The sequence below is a fragment of the Colobus angolensis genome, unplaced genomic scaffold (genome assembly GCF_000951035.1).
Source record: "Colobus angolensis palliatus isolate OR3802 unplaced genomic scaffold, Cang.pa_1.0 Scaffold386, whole genome shotgun sequence".
NCBI lineage: Eukaryota > Metazoa > Chordata > Mammalia > Primates > Cercopithecidae > Colobus > Colobus angolensis.
The window spans coordinates 400,710-419,294 of NW_012117221.1; the positions used below are offsets into that span (position 1 = coordinate 400,710).

Consider the following 18,585-nt stretch of genomic DNA (forward strand, 5'->3'; position numbering starts at 1 on the left):
CTTATTTTGGTTCAACTCTAGGAGGATGTGAAAGCTCTCCCCACAGGCAGACTTTCACCTGTGACATGAACCTGGAGAGTGGTATTAGAAATCACAATCACCAGTGTTGTTCAATCATAAAGCCCACAAAGTTGGAACCAGCTTTAAAGCAACAAGGGCAAGCCAGAGAACTCTAGAATGCCACAGTGGAAATGTCTCAGCAGCACTAACTATACCTGCAGACTTCTCTCCTCAAAATGGGCTGTTAGCACAGACATTTGGAACAAAGGAACTTTGGGGCTCCTTTAGAAAAAAAGCATATGTCAAGGCATTATTATGAATTATGCTGACTACCTGTCCAGTTTATAAGTCTGAACATTTTATTTTACTTATTTTTTTGAGACAGGGTCTCCCTCTGTTGCCCAGGCTAGAGTGTGAGTGGCGCAATCTCAGCTCACTGTAAACTCTGCCTCCCAGGTTCAAGCAATTCTCGTGTCTCAGCCTCTCCAGTAGCTGGGATTACAGGAGTGCACCACCACACCCGGTTAATTTTTGTATTTTTAGTAGAGACAAGGTTTTGCCATGTTGGCCAGGCTAGTCTCGAACTCCTGACCTCAGGTGACCCGCCTGCCTCGGCCTCCCAAAATACTGGGATTACAGGCATGAACCACCACACTCAGCCACAAGTCTGAACATTTTAAATGGATATTTCTAGGTGAATTCACTTTAAGGGTCATTTTCCCATTTTCAAATTTTTTTTAAAAAGCCACCTCATAAAAAAACATTCTACTCTAAATCTTTACAGTCTCAAAAGCTGTTGGCTTATTATTGAAATGCCCTAAATTTTTACTAAGATGTTTTGTCTGATAGAATACATTTTTAGGCCAGGCACGGTGGCTCACACCTGTAATCCCAGCACTTTGGGAGGCCAAGGCAGGCGGATCACCTGCGGTCAGGAGTTCGAGACCAGCCTGACTAACATAGTGAAACTCTGTCTCTACTATAAATACAAAAAAATTAGCCAGGCATAGTGGCATGTGCCTGTAATCCCAGCTACTAGGAGGCTGAGGCAGGAGAATCGCTTGCATCTGGGAGGCAGAGGTTGCAGTGAGCTGAGATCATGCCGTTGTACTCCAGCCTGGGCAACAAGAGGGAAAATTCATCTCAAAAAAAAAAAAATACAAAACATTTTTAATCATGCTTAATGCATGCTGGCTCTGACAAGAGAATTCACTGTAACCACAGATGAATACCTTAGTTTTATAAAATTCAGTGTTAGAAAAGTTCAAATTCTAACTGCTAGAATCCCTTTTTTTTTTTTTAATATCATTAACACAACTTTACATCTTCAGGAATGCTCACAGTTTGGTCTCTAACCTTTCCAAATAAGTAAAAATGTTTTATCATAGCTACTCTCTAACTGAGAAGAAATTTCAAATAAATATTATTTAGTTAGTTATTTTTGAGACAGAGTCTGGCTCTGTCACCTAGGCTGGAGTGCTGTGGCACAATCTCGACTCACTGCAACCTCCGCCTCCTAGGTTCCAGCAATTCTCCTGCCCCAGCCTCCTGAGTAGCTGGGATTACAGGTGTGCACCACCACACCTGGCTCATTTTTGTACTTTTTAATAGAGATGGGGTTTCACCATGTTGGCCGGGCTGGTCTTGAACTCCTGACCTCAGGTGATCTGCCTGTCTCGGCCTCCTAAAGTGCTGGGATCATAGGCGTGAGCCACCATGCTCGGCCAAAATTTCAAATAAATATGAACTATTTTCGTATCATTGTATTTTCCTCCAATCTCCCCACTAGCTGCATAATACCCAAAAGCACTTCTGCTTGACGGAGATTTGAAAGTTCTTCTGCCCAAAAGGCTGACTGTGAACTTATGACATTCAGTAAAGTTCTCCCTAGTAATACTCAAAATAACTCTCTGTGCTATGGCACTCATAGTAAAGACTGTTTTGAGACATTATTTCTATACCTAATTCTTTCTCTGCCTTTCTATTTGTCATTTCTAGCCGAAGTTATATGGTATGTGGATCATAAAAAGGCGGTCTTTTTGGGTCTCAAATCCCATTCAGGAAGATGGCAATCATAATTTTCATCAATCCAACTCACAGATGTTGCGAAGTTAAAGAAGAAAACATATTTGAAAGTGCTTAGAAAAGGTGTAAGTATGTTCCAAAAGTATAGGGTCATTATTAAACAATCTTCTTTGACTAGAAAAGAAGCTTGTTCTTTCTTCCAAAAAGCTGAAATTATATGAGGGGTTTTTTTCTTAAATAATTGAAGCTAAAATTATACTGGATATTCTTTAAAAATATATTTATACTAAAGACTTCCCAATCCATGTAATCTGTTGGCCCTGCAGTTGTGGTTAGGGGGTTCCCATCAATAGGTAGAAGGTCAGAGCAACAATCAGAAGCAAACAAAATGGAGATGAGAAGGTTTGATAGGCAGCTGATGGCATAAAAATGTCTTCATACTTGTAAATACTGACAACACGCTCTGAAGCTGGTGGTGAGTCTATATCATGTCGAGTGATAGAGCCTTTAAGAAAAAAAGAGAAGGGTGGGGGGCAATTGAAAAAAGAACAGATTTATAATGGTATAGGCAAACAATGGAAAAATCAAAAGTCTATTTAGTGTTGAACACATAAGCAGTGGTTACAGAGATCTGGATTCAGGTATTTGAGTTATCAGAATTCTCTATCATTGTACATATAATGAAGAACATAGAAATTAGTTAAATTTATCCAAAAAGACTAGTTCTCACTAATCTGCACTCCCCTATCAGAACAATGCTGTTGGTCTGTTTCCTGGCATCCCAGTTTTAAGACTCCTAGTCATAATCATACAATATTGTATGATTATGATTATTGTATGATTGTCTTCTTTAAATGGCTCTAATTAGTTTTGTCTTATTAATACCCAAATGGGTAAACTATATTTTTCTTTCAAACAGCAGAGACTACTAACTTTTTTCCTTCAAATCTATCTTGTATATATATGTATATCATCAACATATACATATATATGTATGGATGTGTACATGTGTACACATATATATACACGTGTATATATATCAACAACTCCTAACATCTCCCTTACAGATGGAAGCCCTCCTCTACTGTCTGTGGGACACTTAGTAGCCTGCCCAGGCCATGCCAGAGGGAGTGTGGTATGCTGGGTGTGTGTCTGTGTGTCTGGCAGATTAGGGTAGAATGGTACAGAAAGTGCGATGATTAAGGTACCAAACAAGTCTTTGGATGGGAAACTTTCTTTTAATTTGGTTACAAGTGGAAAGAAGTACAGACTGTGTTAAAATATATTTAATCATCTTCAGTTGATTGAAAGTATCTGACCTTCTGAATAATCCATATGAAACTTGGGTTAGGGAGACTAAGGCATATGCATTCAGTGCAAAGGTCTCCTTAGGAATAGGGCTCAGAGTGAGGGTTTTTAAGGTCCTATCTGCTAGGGAAGCCCTGCCAAACTTGACACGTCAGGTCCCTGCTTAGTGTCCGTGCTGGCCCCAGTTAGCAAAAATCAAACTTCTCAGGTTTGTATGCCTGTAGTTTCAGATACTTGGGAGGCTGAGTGGGGAGGATCACTTAAACCTGGCAGGTGGAGGCTGCAGTGAGCTGTGATTGTTTCACTGCACTCCAGACTGGGTAACAGAGCAGACTTTTCTCTCAATAGATCCCACTCACCTCTCCTACCTAACCTCAGCTCACTGGTCACCTGCATGGGCTGCTCAACTTAACTATGTGTCTACAGTTCATGCCTTCCTTGAGTGAAATCCAACCTCATACCCCTTTCAAGGCTTAGTTCAAAGTTTTTCCCCTTACAGAGACCTTAGGAGAATGAGTAGGATATAATCAGTAAAGAGGCATTAAAAGGGCATTCAGGAGGCCAGGAGTGGTGGCTCATGCGGTAATCCCAGCACTTGGGAGGCTGAGGTGGGCAGATCACAAGGTCAGGAGTTTGAGACCCGCCTGGCCAACATGGTGACACCCATCTCTACTAAAAATACAAAAGTTAGCTGGGTGTGGTGGTGGGTGCCTGTAATCCCAGCTACTCGGGAGACTGAGGCAGGAGAATCGCTTGAACCTGGGAAGCTGAGGTTGAAGTGAGCCGAGACCATGCCATTGCACTCCAGCCTGGGCAACAGAGTGAGATTCCATCTCAAAAAAAAAAAAAAAAAAAAAAGAAGGGCATTCAGGAAACAAGAAAAGCAGAAGCCTGTATATGGGGTACGAATGTGCCTGTTTTGCTTAGAGTTAGTGAGAAGAACAGAAGTCTTGAGAGAGCTTATCAGGTAAAGCAGGACCAGATTTGGAGAAGGCTTTGAACTTTAGGCTAGTCTGCCATATCTGCCATGTATGTAAAAAGATGACCTTCTGAAAATATAGCTTTTTCTAATTGGTAAAGCAACTTAAAATACTTGTTTTCACTTAATCCTTACAATAATTCCATGGAATAGGAAGTATGATTATCCCCACTTTAGATATAAGGAAATGAAATTCAGAAATTAAATAACAGGCTAAATATTATACAGCTACCAAGGGGCAGAACCAATACTCAGACTCAAATTTTTAGACTTCAGATCCCACTATTTTAGATGACTCCATTTCTCCAGGCTGAGATATAATTTATTTCCCAGGGTACCGAAAGTAATTGAAGTTATAACTGCAGAGCCACTGTTGGTAATCGGGGAAATTAGCAAATGGAAAAGGTGTCACCAATCTGGAGGCAGCCAAGTGTCTTCCCAGTTGGCAACAGGCAAAATAAAAGGTAGATTATGTCATCTCTGGGCTGATCGGTGGAAACCAATTGGAGGAAAAAAACAACCAGATCAGATTAGTCAGCACATAGTTGATGAGCACACAGTAAAGAAAGATGCAATTACCAGGAGCCGGAATAAGTTCTCAGTGCAAGGACTGCAAACCAAACTCACTTCCATTCTTGAGCAGGCCCTCAGGCTAATCAACCAGAAGGAATGCTCAAGGCTCAGTGTAACTTGATTTTAGCAGTCTCTAAAAGGTCTCATGATATCCTTGGGTCTTTGTTGGGGAAATGCTGCAGAGTCTTGCCACCCAAAATGAGGTCATCAATGAACCAGCATGCCTAGGGAGCTTATTAGAAATGCAGAATCTTGCCAGGTGTGGTAGCTCACACCTGTAATCCCAGCACTCTGGGAGGTCAAAGCTGGTGGATCGCTTGAGCCCAGGAGTTCAAGACCAGCCTGCGCAATATGGCAAAACCCCGTCTCTACAAAAAAAAAAAAAAAAAAAAAATTAGCCAGGCATGGTGGTGCATGCCTGTAGTCCCAGCTACTTGGGAGGCTGAGGTGGGAGGGTCACTTAAACCTGGGAGGTGGAGGCTGCAGTGAGCTGTGATTGTTTCATTGCACTTCAGCCTGGGTGACAGAGCAAGACCCTGGGAGAGGAGGGGAGGGGAGAGGAGAGGGGAAGACCTACAGAAAACTGCACTTTAACAATATAGCCAGGTAATTCCTATACACATAAATATTTAAGGAGTAATGGGTTAAACTATGGGATAATTTGGTAGATTTGTGACTAACAGAATAGTCACAAAGTGGGCCCTAATGAAATGCCTGGTATCAATCTCTGGAGAAGTCTCCAGAAGCCCTTCCTGTTCAGTACTTTTTATTATTTCTTTCTTCCTCTTCTTCTTTTTTTTTTTTTTTTTGAATGGAGACAGGGTCTCACTATAGTGTCCAGGCTGGTCTTGAACTCCTGGGTTCAAACCATCCTCCCAAAGTGCTGGGATTACAGCATGAGCCACCACGTCTTGACTCTGTTCAGTCTTTTTATATTTACAGCATAGGAGTTAAGAGTATTCATGGGCTTTGGGGTCAGACACTTAGGATTGAATTTTAATTCTTCTACTAATTAGTTGTATAACCTTGAACAAGTTTCTTAATCTGTCTAAAACCAGGACAGTAATACCTATACCTCTCAAGGACATGGTGAGGAGTAAATAAGAATGCTGGGAGAATTCAACAGAGCCCTACATACAGCAGATGTATGATCTGTTTCATTAAGCATATCACTCATGACATACTATCTTGTACTGCTGTAGCTTTGCATGTGTATAACTGTTCATTTGTTCGTCTGTATAATAAGTCCATTATAAGTCCATTATAACCTTCTGAAGGTAGGAGTCACATCTCCTTTTCCTTTAAATGACCCAGAGTGCTTATCGCTCTCTTGTGCACACAGTGTGACTTCAATTAAGAATGAACACAAGCACAATGGTGTCTGGTGTTTAATCCAGATGCTAAAATGTAAGCTTACCCTGAATGGCTGGACCCCAAGCAAACAGATAATACCAACTCAAATGCAGATCAACAATTGTTTCATCTCTGGGAACATTCACAGGGCGTTTAAATCTGCAGGTGACGCGATTATTCTCAAAAACTCCTTCTTCATCTCTGGCAGGGTTTCTCTGAATCTCCTTTGCCCACTGGCCTACATTATAGAAGTGCTGTATGCGGACCCTGCCATTGTCATCATGGACGCAGGCCATGACATCATCACCACCCTAACATGAGAAATGATTAAGAAAAAAAAAAAGTCAAAGGTTCATCTTTTGCACACTGGTCACTAGAAATATACATTCGATCACCTCTGCAATTTGAAATCCCACCAAAAAAATTCTTTTAAGTGCCACTAAAAAGTCTCAACCAGGAGACCGAAGTTACCGTCACAATAAGTGACATTCAGTGCCTCCTGACTGATGTTTGGAGAAGACATTACCACCTATATGGTATTCCTGCCCAAAACACAAACCAACCTAATCATGAGAAAACAATAAGACAAACTCAACTGAAGGTCATTCTACAAAAAAATAAACAAAAAATCCTAGCCTATAATCTTCAAGGAGTCAATGTCATAAAAGACCAAAAAAAGAAAAAAAAAGGCTAAAAAACTATTTCAAAATACACATGAAAACAAAATGCAGTTCTAGGTGTTCCTACATAGAAATTTGGGCTATAAACCCAAAATTTCCCTACAGGACAGTATTGGGACAAGTAGCAACATATGAAAACAAACAATATATTTAATAATACTCTCATATCAATGTCAAACTTCCTGAATTTAATAAACTATATAATAAAAGAGAACATTCTTGATTTTTAGGAGATACCTACTTAAGTATTTAGGGTTAAAGGATTATGATATTTGTTATTTAAATGCCAAAGTTCCAGAAAATAACAATCAAAAAAATGATAATCAGTAGTAGTCGCAGTAGCAGCAGTAGTAGCAGTAGCAGCAGTAGTAGAGAGAATAAAGCATGTGTGGCTAATGTCATTATTTAGGAAAAAGTTCTGGAACTAGAGAGTAGTGATGGTTGCACAACACTGAATGTAGTTGATGTCACTGAATTGACACTTTAAAATCGTAAATTTTGGTGCCACTGCACTCCAGCCTGGATGACAGAGTGAGACCCTGTCTCAAAAAAACAAAATAAAATGGTCAATTCTGGCCAGGTATGGTGACTAGCGCCTGTAATCCCAACACTGTGGGAAGTCAAGACAGGAGGATCATTTGAGTCCAGGAGTTCGAGACCAGTCTAGGCAATACAGTGAGACCCTATCTCTACAAAAAATAAAAAAATTAGCTGGGAATGGGGGCTCATGCCTGTAGTCCTAGCTACTCAGGAGGCTAAGGTAGGAGGATCACTTGAGCTGGGGAGGTTGAGGCTGCACTGAGTCTTTTTTTTGCCACTGCACTGCAGCTTGGGCAATAAGGTGAGACCCTGTCTCAAAATAATAATAATAATAATAATAATAATACACAACAATAAAAAATAAAATAGCTAATTTTGTTATGTGCATTTTACCACAATAAAAAAGCTATTATCTTGTTAATCTAGATTTTCTGTATATGAGTTTACTGTACTATCCTTCCTGCTTGTCTATAGGTTTACATTTTTTTCAAAACAAGTTTTAAAAAGTTAAGAGTTCGGTGGGTGTGATGGCTCACACCTATAATCCCAGCACTGTGGAAAGCTGAGGCAGACCACTTGAGGTCAGGAGTTCAAGACCAGCCTGGCCAACATGGTGGAACCTCGTCTCTACTTAAAATACAAAAATTAGCTAGGTGTGGTGGCGGGTGCCTATAATGCCAGCTACTCGGGAGGCTGAGGCAGGAGAATCGCTTGAACCTGAGAGATGGAGGCTGCAGTGAGCCGAGATAGTGCCACTGAACTCCAAGCCTGGGCAATACAGTGAGACTCCATCTCAAAAAAATAAAAAGTTACAAAAAAAGTGCTCATCAGTTGTAACACATGTACTACCCTGTGCAGGATGTTGACAATGGGAGAGGCTCCCCAGGGGGTATAAGGGAAATCTGTACCTTCTGCTCCATTTCACTGTGAACCTAAAACTGCTGTAAAACATAAAGTCTAATTAAAACAAACACACACACACACACACACACACACACACACACACTATTGTACTAATGTACCTTTTTATTCCCCCCCGACAGAGTCTCACTGTCACTCAGGTTGGAGTGCAGTGGCGCAATCTCGGCTCACTGCAACCTCCGCCTCCTGGGTTCAAGCAATTCTCTTGCCTCAGCCTCCTGAGTAACTGGGACTACAGGCACCTGCCAACATGCCCAGCTAATTTTTGTATTTTTAGTAGAGACAGGGCTTCACCATGTTGGCCAGGCTGGTTTCAAACCCCTGACCTCTGGCGATCCGCTCGCCTCGGCCTCCTAAAGTTCTGGGATTGTGAGCCACCGCGCCCGGCTAATAATTTACCATTTTTAAAAAGTTAAAGGCTTTTAAAAAGGGGTTCTATTTTGTTTTTCCTATGCATTAGGCTTAAAAAAAAAATCTATGCTTTTTCTTGGAATAATACAAGAAAAACAGAGACCTCTACTTTCACAGATAATATGACAGTAGATACTTTATAGGCCTTTAGATAGCAAAATATCAAACAAAATTTGAATGCTCCTCACTCTGCCTCACTCCCCTCACCTTAACAGCCCCATCATGAATGCAAATGCATTTAGGACAGGAAGTGGTCACTTTCAATGCAAGCCAGCTTCTGCATGCCCTGCTGTTTCTCCTACTGCCTCTAGGGCAGGAGATAAGTAGACTAATATCTATCTGTGCAGTCTTACCAGTTGTACCCATTGTCTTACCACTTGGATTAGAACTCATTGAAGGCTATTCTCCTGGTGACCCCTCCAAGAATAAAGCCACCAGAGCAGCCACTGCTTAGACGGCTTCCCAGTCTTTTCCTACAACACACCTACAACCCATATCCGATTGCAAATCCTGTCAGTCAGTACTACCTTTTTTTTTTTTTTGAGACAGAGTCTCGCTCTGTTGCCCAGGGTGAAGTGCAATGGCGTGATCTCAGCTCACTGCAACCTCTGCCTCTCAAGCAATTCTCGTGCCTCAGCCTCCTGAGTAGCTGGGATTACAGGCGCCTGCCACCATACCCGGCTACGTTTTGTATTTTTAGTAGAGACAGGGTTTCACATTGGCCAGGCTGGTCTCAAACTCCTGACCTCAAGCAATCCACCTGCCTCGACCTCCTGAAGTGCTGGGATTACGGGTGTGAGTCACCATGCCCAGCCAGTTGGTGCTATTTTCTTTTTTTTCTTTTTTTTTTTTAAGACAGAGTTTTACTCTTGTTGCCCAGGCTGGAGTGCAATGGCACGATCTCAGCTCACTGCAACCTCCGCCGCCTGGGTTCAAGTGGTTCTCCTGCCTCAGCCTCTCAAGTAGCTGTGATTATAGGCGCCTGCCCCAACACCCAGCTAATTTTTTGTATTTTTAGTAGAGACGGGGTTTCACTATGTTGGCCAGGCTGGTCTCGAACTCCTGACCTCAAGCGATCCACCTTGGCCTCAGTTAGTTCTACTTTCAAAACATCCAAAATCTGAGCCCTTCTCACCACTGAGGCTGGAACTTTGGTCTGAGCCGCCCTCCTCTCTCCCCTGTAGCCCTACACAAGCCTCAAAATAGACCAGATGAAGAGAAGGGCGGGGTGCTCTAGGCAGAAACAGCAACAAGTGCAAAGGCACAGAGGCCTGAGAAAGTCTGATAATTTGGGAACAAGCCTGGCCCAGTGAAGTGGCAAAGAATGGGGCCCCAGAGGAGAGAGAGAAAAAATGCAGCAAGGCACAGTGAAGAGCAGGGGCCAGTAATGACAGCTGCCTGTGTGCCTGAGGCCCCGCCTGTGCCTGGCCACTGTCCTGTCTGAGGTCCAGATGTTTACTTGCCCCTGGGTACAGAGGAAGACAAAATTGTTGAACCAAATTCTTAACTTCCCTGATGTAATCCATTATGTCTATTATAATGAAGCCTCCATAAAAAATTCAAAAAGAGGCCGTGCACGGAAGTGCCTGTAATCTCGGCACTTTGGGAGTCTGAGGGGGACAGATTGCTCGAGGCCAGGAGTTCGAGACTAGCCTGGCCAACATGTGAAACCTGATCTCTACTAAAATTACACAAATCAGCTGGGTGCAGTGGCGCACGCCTATAATCCCAACTATGTTGAGAGCCCGAGGCAGAAAAATTGCTTGAACCCAGGAAGCGAAGGTAGCAGTGAGACGAGATCATGCCACTGTACTCCAGCCTGGGCAACAGAGTGAGACTCTGCCTCAAAAAAAACAAAACAAAACAAAACAAAACAAAAAAACCCAAAAGGACAGGGTTCAGATAAGCTTCCAGATTGCTGAACAGGTGGAGGTGCCTGAAGGGTAGTGTACCCAACAGAGTGTTGAAGTTCCTCACTCCTTTCCCCATGCCTTTCCCTAAGTGTCTCTTCCATCTAACTGTTTATCTGTATCCTTTGTAATAGCCTTCATAATAAATGAGTAAAGTAGGCTGGGTATGGTGGCTTATGCCTTAATCTCAGGACTCTGGGAGGCTGAGGCAGGTGGATCACCTGAGGTCGGGAGTTTGAGACCAGCCTGGCCAACATGGGGAAACGTCATCCCTACTAAAAATACAAAAAATTAGCTGGGTGTAGTGGTGGGTGCCCGTAATCCCAGCTACTTGGGAGGCTGAGGCAGGAGAATTGCTTGAACCTGGGAGGTGCAGGTTGCAGTGAGTCGAGGTCACACCATTGCACTCCAGCCTGAGCAACAAAAGCAAAACTCCATCTGAATGAATGAATGATTGAATGAGTAAAGTGTTTCTCTGAGTTCTATGAGCCAGTCCAGGAAATTAACTGAACATGAGGGGGTGGTGACACCCCAGATTTATAGCTGGTTGGTGAGAAATACAAGTCACAACCTAGGGCTTGTGACTGGTGTCTGAAATGGGGGCAGTCTTGTGGTTTTGAACCCTTAACCTTGGGATCTGATTCTATCTCCAGGTAGGTAGTGTCAGAAACAAATTGAATTAAGAGGACACCCAGCTGTCCACTGGAGAAATGCTTGGGGTGTGGGGGAACATCCCCACACATCTGGTCACAGAAATGTTCTTTCTGTATGGAGAATATGAGAGGGGAAAATGTTGGTTTTCCCTCTTTTAAGTGGTTCTTTCACTTCTGCTTCTGCCATGAAAAAAATATACCTTGGATGACTAGTGAAAACACAGAAAGCCTGAACCCAACTCATGGACTGGAGTCAAGTCCAGCTGAGCCCCACATAAAATGAGCTGCACCCTAGTCAATCCATGCACATGTGAGCAAGCAATACATGCTCAGTGTTATAAGCCATATAAGGCTTATAACATGTGGGTCTCTTCTTGCAGCCTCACTGTGGAAACAGCTGATGAATAGAGGTGCCACAAGACAGCTTGGATTCTGATAGCCAACCCTTTCATTTAAGCTAGACTGAATTTTTTTTTTAACTTGCAATCAGAGAGCCATAACTAATATGATCATTATACTGCTTTGATCAATTAACTTGCTTCTAAAATCAAAATAGCACAGCCAACTAAAGAGAAAAAATCAGCCTCTATCATGTTTTGCATCTTACCATTTTCTTGTCTGAAGAGAATCCAACTGCTACCCAACCATCTGTGTCTGCACTCAGCTCAAATTCTACATCAGCCCCTATCATCCGGTAGCTGAGGAAGTAGTCACAGGTCTCTGCATTACAGCCTGGCTTGCCATATCTAGAAGATACATCAAAAGAGACATTACTGCTTCTACTTACTCAAAAGACATTAAGAGAGCATCTACTATGTATCAGGTGGGATGCTAAGCAATATTATTAAACACATTGGATTTTTGCTACCTGGAATCTTAAAAACACAGTTTCACTCTCTTAGGAGGAACCTTGGAGATGATCTACCCCACTTGATACCCAAGAACTGTAGTTGTGAGATGGGAAGGGGCTTGCCCAAGGTTGTATAGTGAAGTCAGCGGTTGCAACGGGACTTGAACCTGGGTCTCCAAACTCCCAGCCAGTGTTCTCTACATTATACTAATATTAGAGTCTTGTACATGTTAATTACTACTGAATTATTTCTGAATCCCTTTTAATGGAAAAAGATTCTCCAAGTTAACCATTTAAATTGTTCGTTAATTAAATGTATACCAACTCTTTTTAACTTACAAATTTTCGTATAATCAAACTAACACAAATTTACAAATTCAATATAAATTAAACTAATAAACCAGGAACATTGAAATTCACAGCATTCATGCAACAGATGATGGGGCTTTACTGAAAGTAAATTTCTGCTTATATGCATGTGGTATCTGACTAGATCATACAGGGTCTTTGGAGTTGAGAGCATGTTCTTACTACTCTCTATAGCATGATGACTCAACTCTTCACTTTTATCTGCTTGAACTGCTGCAAAACCTTCATTTATGCAATACACCAAATGAATACCTCCATCTGGTACTCACGGACCATGAATGAATGCGATATATATTTATAACTTTTTTTTTCTTTTTTTTTTTGAGACAGAGTCTCACTCTGTTGCCTAGGTTTGAGTGCAAGGGCGGGATCTTGGCTCACTGCAGCCTCCACCTCTTGGGTTCAAGCAATTCTCCTGCCTAAGCCTCCCAACTAGTTGGGACTACAGGTGTGGGCCACCACACCTGGCTAATTTTTGTATTTTTAGTAGAGACGGGGTTTCACCATGTTGGTCAGGCTGATCTTGAACTCCTGACCTCAGGTGATCCACTTGCCTCGGCCTCCCAAAGTGCTGGGATTACAGGCATGAGCCACTGCGCTTGGCTTTATTTATAAAATTTACCTTTGTTCTGTTGGGCTACTTTCTGCTAATACAATTACAAATTCAGGCACTAAAACATACAACAATATAAGGTGATTATCCAGATAGTGAGATTATGCAGACATTCATGTTTTTTCAAGAGCACCACTGAAATGAAAACACAAATTTAAATTTTCTTACAGAGGATGTGTGGATCCTTTCAAAACTGGCAAGCTCTGGTTTGGGGAACACTGTATTACGCCATTTGCAGAATGGTAGAAAGTTGAAGCAATGGGTGGGACAATCTATGCGCAGATGGAAGGTATCTAAAGGAACAGGGCACGGGGTGCTAAGTGTTGAGGAGGGGACAGGAATGTACTACTATGTTGGCAGAGATACCTGAGCAGCCAGGAAGAGATATAGGATCATGACAACAGGGCACTGGGGTGAAAAAGATGAAAAGGGGCAAGGGAAGTTAAAAAAGGAGTAAATGGACAAGAAAACAAGTCACTTTGAAGGCAGTAGAGTACTAAAATTCCCTCCCTTCTTATTCCATCCCCCAATCACCAGATTTATACATTGCTGACCATATTCCTCAATAAGAATATTATTGGATATTTTTATGTATTCCTTAGAAATGGCCTTGTAATATAAAGAAAGCTCAAAGCCCCTGTATTCAATTTTTCCTCCTTAGACCTCAAGTACTGAACAACAGCAAAATCAGAACCTTCAGTGCAGTGACCATCAAAACTTTGCCCCTGGCCAGCAAATTGCCCCAACCATCAAATTACTCAGGGGCAATTTGTTTTAGGAAGTAAAGGGTTCAAAGGAGGAGGCTTTCCCAAAGAAGCAGAGCTGTCTAGATGGGAGGCCCATTGTCCACACGACTGTTTTCTAGCCCAGTCTGTCATGTCGTGTGATACTACTAATAATCATGTAGAGACTCACCATGCCCGAGATAACAAGCTAGCAACAATGAATGCTTAATGACTAATTAGAATCACACAGCTATCCATAGGTCATGACTATTTATTAAAAAAGGAATTGGGTATTAAACATGTTTATCATTGCCTGCCCTGCAATGTTATTCAGCCCCTGCTGAATAAGCACAGACACATTCTGCGTCACATGAGCCTTCTGCATATCAGCAATTGGTGAGTAGAAGACACCGGGAGCAATGGTGGTACAGCTACAAAAGAACCATGGAAGAATGGTCCAGGGCCCAGGACACACTAAAGTTAAAAGGACTTTAAGACTGAAAAGCAGGATGGCCATTATGAAACTTCACAACCCTGCTGAGGTGATGAAGGAGCTCAGGCCCCCTGATTAGAAGGAACTGCATGCAATTTAAATACTACCCTGAGAAGTAAATCAGTCTTAGCCTTAACGTTATCCAACCTGCGGTTCCACCAACCTAAAGCATCCCTTAGTTTTTCCACAGTCGTCCACTTTGATTTTGGCAAATGGATCCACAGGAGGAGCAGTAGGGAAGGGGTAACCTGGGCAGTGAGAATAAAGAAGGGTTAGAAAATCCAGTAACAACTGTTCCAATGAGAATTTTAAAAAATGTGTTGACTGTTTTTTCTCACACATATCGAGAAATGTTTGAGGACTCAGAAAACGGCTTTGATGAAGCCTAATCATCCCCTTCATGGGGGAGGGTGCAGGACACACACCTTTAGACCTAATCTTGCGTGTGAACTGGGAGTAGGTGTGTCTTTTTCTCATTTTACAGGCAAGGAACCTGGGGCACTCAGAGAGGCACAATTTCATACAACCACGGGCTTACCGCTGTCCCCTGAGAGTTTGAGAATCATACTTTTAATACAATATACATGCTCTAAGAGAAAAAAGTTAACAATGATACATTTATATACTTGATAGTGGGATTCTTCCATTTACTTATTTTTTTTTTTTTATTTTTGAGACGGAGTCTCGCTCTGTCGCCCAGGCTGGAGTGCAGTGGTGCAACCTCAGCTCGCTGCAACCTCCACCTCCTGGGTTCAAGCCATTCTCCTGCCTCAGCCTCTGGAGTAGCTGGCACTACAGGTGTCCACCACGCCCTGCTAATTTTTTGTATTTTCAGTAGAGACGGGGTTTCACCATGTTAGCCAGGATGGTCTTGATCTCCTGACCTCGTGATCCGCCCGCGTCGGCCTCCCAAAGTATCCATTTATATACTTGATAATAGGATTTTTCCATTCCATTTTTAACTTCCATTTTGCATTAAGCTGTAGGTAACATTTTCTTATGTCACTAAATTCTTTGTTTTTGTTTTTTGTTGTTTTTGAGACAGAGTCTCACTCTGTTGCCCAGGCTGGAGTGCAGTGGTGCGATCCTGGCTCACTGCAACCTCTGCCTCCCAGGTTCAAGCGATTCTCTTGCCTCAGCCTCTGGAGTTACAGGCACCTGCCATCACACCTGGCTAATTTTTGTATTTTTAATAGAGACAGAGTTTCACCATATTGACTAGGCTGGTCTCAAACTCCTGACCTCAAGTGATCCACCGTCCTCAGCCTCCCAAAATGCTGGGGTTACAGGTGTGAGCCACCACACCCAGCTTGTCACTAAATTCTTTAAACACATCACTTCTAACAGTTGTCTATCTTTCTTATATTACCACCATAATACACCAAACCATACATTGAAGGGTAAGGCTGCATTATGCCTCCACTTTGTGAGAGAAATCTTTTCTCCTAGACTGTTTACTCCACATACACAGGAACCATGTGTGACTTATCTTGCATTCTCTGCCCAGCATAGTGGCACTGGACACTGAATAAATGACTGTCAAATGAACAAATAAAATCACCCACAGACATTACGAAATGTAAATCAGTACAAACTTTCAAAAATCATTCTATTTATGAGTTTTTTTCCTTGTTATTTTTAAGTTTTTCTTTGGGATTTGTAATGTTTTTTGTTTGTTTGTTTGTTTTTTAAGTGAGACTTTGCTAATTTTGTCTATTAGATTTATTATACTTTAAAAAAAGCCACCAGGTCACACTTTTCAGGCACACTTCTGTGCACTCTAGGATAGTAGATCTTGATCACATGATAAAGTACAATCCTAACTTTTTATCACCTAAGTAATTGGGTGAAATGCATTACTTTTTCTAGTTTTATGCTTATTTTATGCTAGGTCCTGTATCTGCTTCAGTACTATAGACCAGGGGTCCCCAATCCCCAGGCCACTGACCAGTACCAGTCCATGGCCTGTTAGGAACTAGGCTGCACAGTGAGTTGCAGGCAAGTAAGAGAAGCTTCACCTGTATTTACAGCCACTCCCCATGGCTTGCATAACTGCCTGAGCTCCACCTCCTCTCAGATCAGCAGTGGCATTAGATTCTCATAGGAGTGCAATCCCTATTGTGAACTGCACATGTGAGGGATCTAGGTTGTGCGCTTCTTATGAGAATCTAATGCCTGATGATCTGTCACTGTTTCCCATCACCCCCAGATGGGACCGTCTAGTTGCAGGAAAACAAGCTCAGGGCTCCCACTGATTCTACATTATGGAGAGTTGTATAATTATTTCATTATATATTACAATGTCATAATAATAGAAATAAAGTGCATGATAAAAGTAAGGTACTTGAATCATCCCAAAACTACCCCCTTGACCCAGTCCCTGGAAAAATTTTCTTCTATTAAACCAGTCCCTGGTGTCAAAAAGGCTGGGGGCCGCTGCTATAGACTGAGTCCTGACTTGAATGAGTTTTGCTTTTCTCTGAATAGTTATTGAGCCACTACGAACTACTGTATGTTAAGCAGCTTCATATACCTTCTTCCTCTTACTTCTCACTACAATCCTGAGGCCATTTTTCTCAGAATATTTATCCAGGAATTCAACGATTGTTCACTTACATGTTTTTGAAATTCTATAGTTCACGGACAATCTCTTTTAATGGTGTATCTGACTCAGGTTCCCCATCTTCTTCCATTTTCAAACATATCATCCTCACTACTTCCTGGCATCTAGAATAATACATCAGCATACAGCAGATTTCCAGCTCAATAAATACAAGTTATTATTACTACTGGATTATTATCACTATTTTTTTTTTTTTTTTTTTGAGACAGAGTCTTGCTCGGTCACCCAGGCTGGAGTGCAATGGCACAATCTCAGCTCACTGCAACCTCTGCCTCCAGGGTTCAAGCAATTCTCCTGCCTCAGCCTCCTGAGTAGCTGGGATTACAGGTGCCCACCACCATGCCTGGCAAATTTTTGTATTTTCCATAGAGACAGGGTTTCACCATGTTGGACAGGCTGGTCTCGAACTGCTGACCTCGTGATCTACCCGCCTCAGCCTCTCTAAATGCTGGGATTACAGGTGTGAGCCACTGCACCTGGCCCTATTATCACTATTAAATTTTGTAAACTGGCTAAAGAAGTAATAATCATTGGGTACAACTGTCTCTTTAAGAACAAAAGGTTTCTAAACTCCAAATGAAAGCAAATTTTGGAACAAAGCTCACTTATAAATGTTCTGAACTAGCTTATTCATGTTGGCAAATGGCTTCTCAGGGCTTTTCTAGCACTAATTTTCTATTATCATATATGCTTCTAAAACTTGTAATAGGAACTTGTGTTCTGTCAAATGCACTTGGACATGCCTTTAATAACATTTTCCTCTTATATTGCAAACTTTTGAAAAATACAGGATTTGGCCTTTGTCCCTGGTTTCTGGAAGAGAAACTCTAAATCCTTGGAATTTCCCAAGTAATAGGAGCGTGTTTGTTCTTCATGAGCCCCTTGGATCACACCTGAGTTAATGCCGAGCAATGAGATGACTCAGAATAGAGGCTGGTCACTGGAAAAACCATGTGATTAGAAGGTTGGGGCTTTGTGCTAGACCTACCTCTAGGGAGGGTTGTGGGGCTGGAGATTGAGTTTAACCATGTGGCCAATGATTAAATCAATCATGCCAACATAGTGAGACCCCAATAAAAACTCTGGACACTGAAGCTCAGTGCAGCTTCCTGGTTGAACACATTGATGTGCTGGGAGGGCAATGTGCTAATCCTACAAGGAGAAGGCATGGAAGCTCTGCCTTTGGGAGCCCCTCAGACCTCACCCTATGTGTCTTTTCATTGACTGTTCCTGAGTTGTATCCTTTATAACAAAACTGTCATAGTAAAAATAGCACTTTTTTTCCTGAGTTCTGTGAAACATTCTAGCAAATAATAGAAGCTGAAGCGGGAAGCTTTTTCTATCTTGTGGGAAGACCCCACATCTATAGCCAGTTGGTCTGAGGTGTGGACAGTCTTATTGTGAACCATGCTCTTTCACTTGTGGGATCTGCACTAACTCTGGGTCATTAGTGTAGGAACTGAATTGCAGTACACCAGTGGGGAGTTGATATTGGAATATAAGCAGAGCAGAATTAGATTTTTTTCCTGAAATTAAATGATCTCTATTTAGTATAAAAT

General features: G+C 42.0%; 1 protein-coding gene across 1 annotated transcript; it reads right to left on the reverse strand.

Moving 5' to 3' along the window:
• Window positions 1-1,801: 1,801 nt before the first annotated feature.
• On the reverse strand, window positions 1,802-15,927 carry FRRS1L (ferric-chelate reductase 1-like). Its single transcript, XM_011954583.1, has 5 exons — window positions 15,773-15,927; window positions 14,567-14,651; window positions 11,961-12,099; window positions 6,303-6,549; window positions 1,802-2,530 (listed from the first exon to the last, which is right to left on the reverse strand). Exons 1-5 carry the CDS (start codon window positions 15,813-15,815, stop codon window positions 2,358-2,360), a joined length of 687 nt encoding a protein of 228 aa, XP_011809973.1. The 5' UTR covers window positions 15,816-15,927; the 3' UTR covers window positions 1,802-2,357.
• Window positions 15,928-18,585: the final 2,658 nt, after the last annotated feature.

Coding starts and splice junctions, on each gene's coding strand:
- FRRS1L (XM_011954583.1), bottom strand. CDS start 15,815: ATGCAGCCTTACCCTTCAATGTATGGTTTGGTGTATTATGGTG. Junction 6,550..11,960: donor TCTCTTCAGACAAGAAAATG/GTAAGATGCAAA, acceptor TTCTCATGTTAG/GGTGGTGATGATGTCATGGC. Junction 2,531..6,302: donor TTGGGGTCCAGCCATTCAGG/GTAAGCTTACAT, acceptor TTTTTCTTAAAG/GCTCTATCACTCGACATGAT.